Below are 1,900 nucleotides of genomic sequence, written 5' to 3'. Positions count from 1 at the left end.
TGTCGTTAGCAGCGAATTTGCTTATAATGCTGCTGCCTGATATAGAACCAGCCTTGGATTTCTTGTTGCTCCAGGGCGTTTGCTTCCCTCCACTCCTTGTGTTGCCTGATGAGGCTGTGTGTGTGTTTGACTGTGCAGCAGTATCCGTCTGCCTCCCTGTGGCTGGATGTTGTACTGACATGGCAACAGGTGGCAGGTACAAGTTGAACTCGGGGGTTTTAGACGCACTGTCTGCAATAAAGCTGCACTGAGTCGAGGCGTCGCGTGTCTCGGCTGTGGGGATGTCGGCAGTTTGAGTTCCTGCATGTCGAGTTTCGCTGGATGTTTTTTTGCATTTGAAAAGCTCTGGGCTCTGAGTTTCAGCCTGAGGGTGAGGAGATGCAAACTGAGCTGTGCTGCTTCCTATCTGTTGGCCATTACTTCCTAAGGCTATATCTGGGCAAACCACACTCTCCATAACTTCCTGATCAACTGTGAAGCTCAATTTGTTTTTTATAAGTGAGGTGAGAGGCCTGGGCTGACAGTTTCTCTGTTGCAATTCTCCCTGTGAACCCTGGTTGGGGGTATCTGTATAACAGACTTGTTCCATATATGAAGAAGGAGAAGCCTGGAGATGTGGCTGGCAGTATTCTTCATCCTAAACAGTTAGAAAAGGAAAGTCTGTCAGATGTTCCCAAAGAGAGCAGTGGTGACAAATATTTGTTAACACTTGCTACACACTCTTTAATTACTTAGATTTTTAAATTAAAATAAGACTTAACTGTGGTTTGAAACAGATTTGTTAGAAGGTTATCCCTCTGGAAAAGTCATCACTTTTATTTCAGACTTTTTACAAAACTCAAAAGAAACACAAAACAGCAACAAGTTGGACAAAAGTTCCCAACGTCACTTAACTTACATCATTTGAGTCTGAACTGAGGTAACCTCCTCCACAAGAGCAATTTGGCAAATATCCACAGCCATTCATGGGGCCAGTACTGTGTCCAGGACATGCTGTGGGATTAAAAAAGGCATCTATTCATTTTCTTTCTTTCTCTAGCACATACACAATGAATGGACAACTTAGTTGGAGATGCTGAGGAAACTCACCAAAGTTTATGTCACTGCAGTTGGAGAGCTGAGAGGGAAACAGAACTGACTGTAAAACTTTAACTGCCCACATGAAATGATCACCATACAAATCCTGTTAGAAGCTCTGTACAACAGCTCGTGATGTTTGGAGAACCAGGCAAAATTTTATTACTGATCTACTTGGCTTTTACTTAGATTTTTATTGTTTGTTATCAATCAATTCAATCTTTGTTCCTTGGCAATTACAGACTCTCCCACTTGGTGGCAGTGAAAGGCTACTTTAACCTTAACACACGGATGTATAAGAGTTTACCTCCATTCCCATGGTCTGTGTGTCAGGGACAGTTCTGACAGTAAGGATTAAGAAAGAAAGTCCAACGTAAGAACACCTTGAGAGAATAATGCATGCCAAAAATAATTAAGTGTTTGCTTATATATTAAGTACAAACACTTACTGTGGTGCTGAAGATTTGACTGGTGTTCCATCTTTGAGATATATCTTTGATTGTGCATTCATAAAAGGAGAGGCTGAAATCAAAGTTAATGTTAACCTGAAGAAAAAAAAAAGACTCATTGTGCTTATTTGAAGGTTTCAAGCAGTATTTACCCTCTCTTTCATATTCTTCATTACTGAATCCCCTAAAGATGTCCTCCTCAAACTGCTGCTCAGTTTCTGACTGGTTAAGCGTGAAGTCCAACATGGGCTCCATGTCCTCTGGTTGGTTAAGACAGAAGTTGACCTCATGTCTTGTGCGGTCTTTTGCCCCTGAAACACTATGACACAGTGGTTACAAAATGACCAGTTCATTCAAGGAGAGCAAAAACATTT

The 1,900-nt window shown here is 41.6% G+C and overlaps 1 protein-coding gene across 1 annotated transcript; it reads right to left on the bottom strand.

Moving 5' to 3' along the window:
- Positions 1 to 10: 10 nt before the first annotated feature.
- Positions 11 to 1,894, bottom strand: LOC111646597 (uncharacterized; the record flags this gene model as incomplete). The annotated part of the gene is made up of 6 exons (XM_023396129.2): positions 1,679 to 1,894; positions 1,527 to 1,599; positions 1,385 to 1,418; positions 1,090 to 1,117; positions 899 to 993; positions 11 to 637 (listed from the first exon to the last, which is right to left on the bottom strand). Coding segments are annotated over exons 1-6 (960 nt in total), but the record flags the coding sequence as incomplete, so codon positions are not given.
- Positions 1,895 to 1,900: the final 6 nt, after the last annotated feature.

This window comes from Seriola lalandi, unplaced genomic scaffold (assembly GCF_002814215.2).
Source record: "Seriola lalandi dorsalis isolate HSWRI2012SDOR001 ecotype SW California unplaced genomic scaffold, Sedor1 jcf7180002033855, whole genome shotgun sequence".
In the NCBI taxonomy this organism is placed as follows: domain Eukaryota; kingdom Metazoa; phylum Chordata; class Actinopteri; order Carangiformes; family Carangidae; genus Seriola; species Seriola lalandi.
The sequence above is the reverse complement of the archived record's forward strand: the minus strand, read 5'-3'. Positions and strand labels throughout refer to the sequence as shown.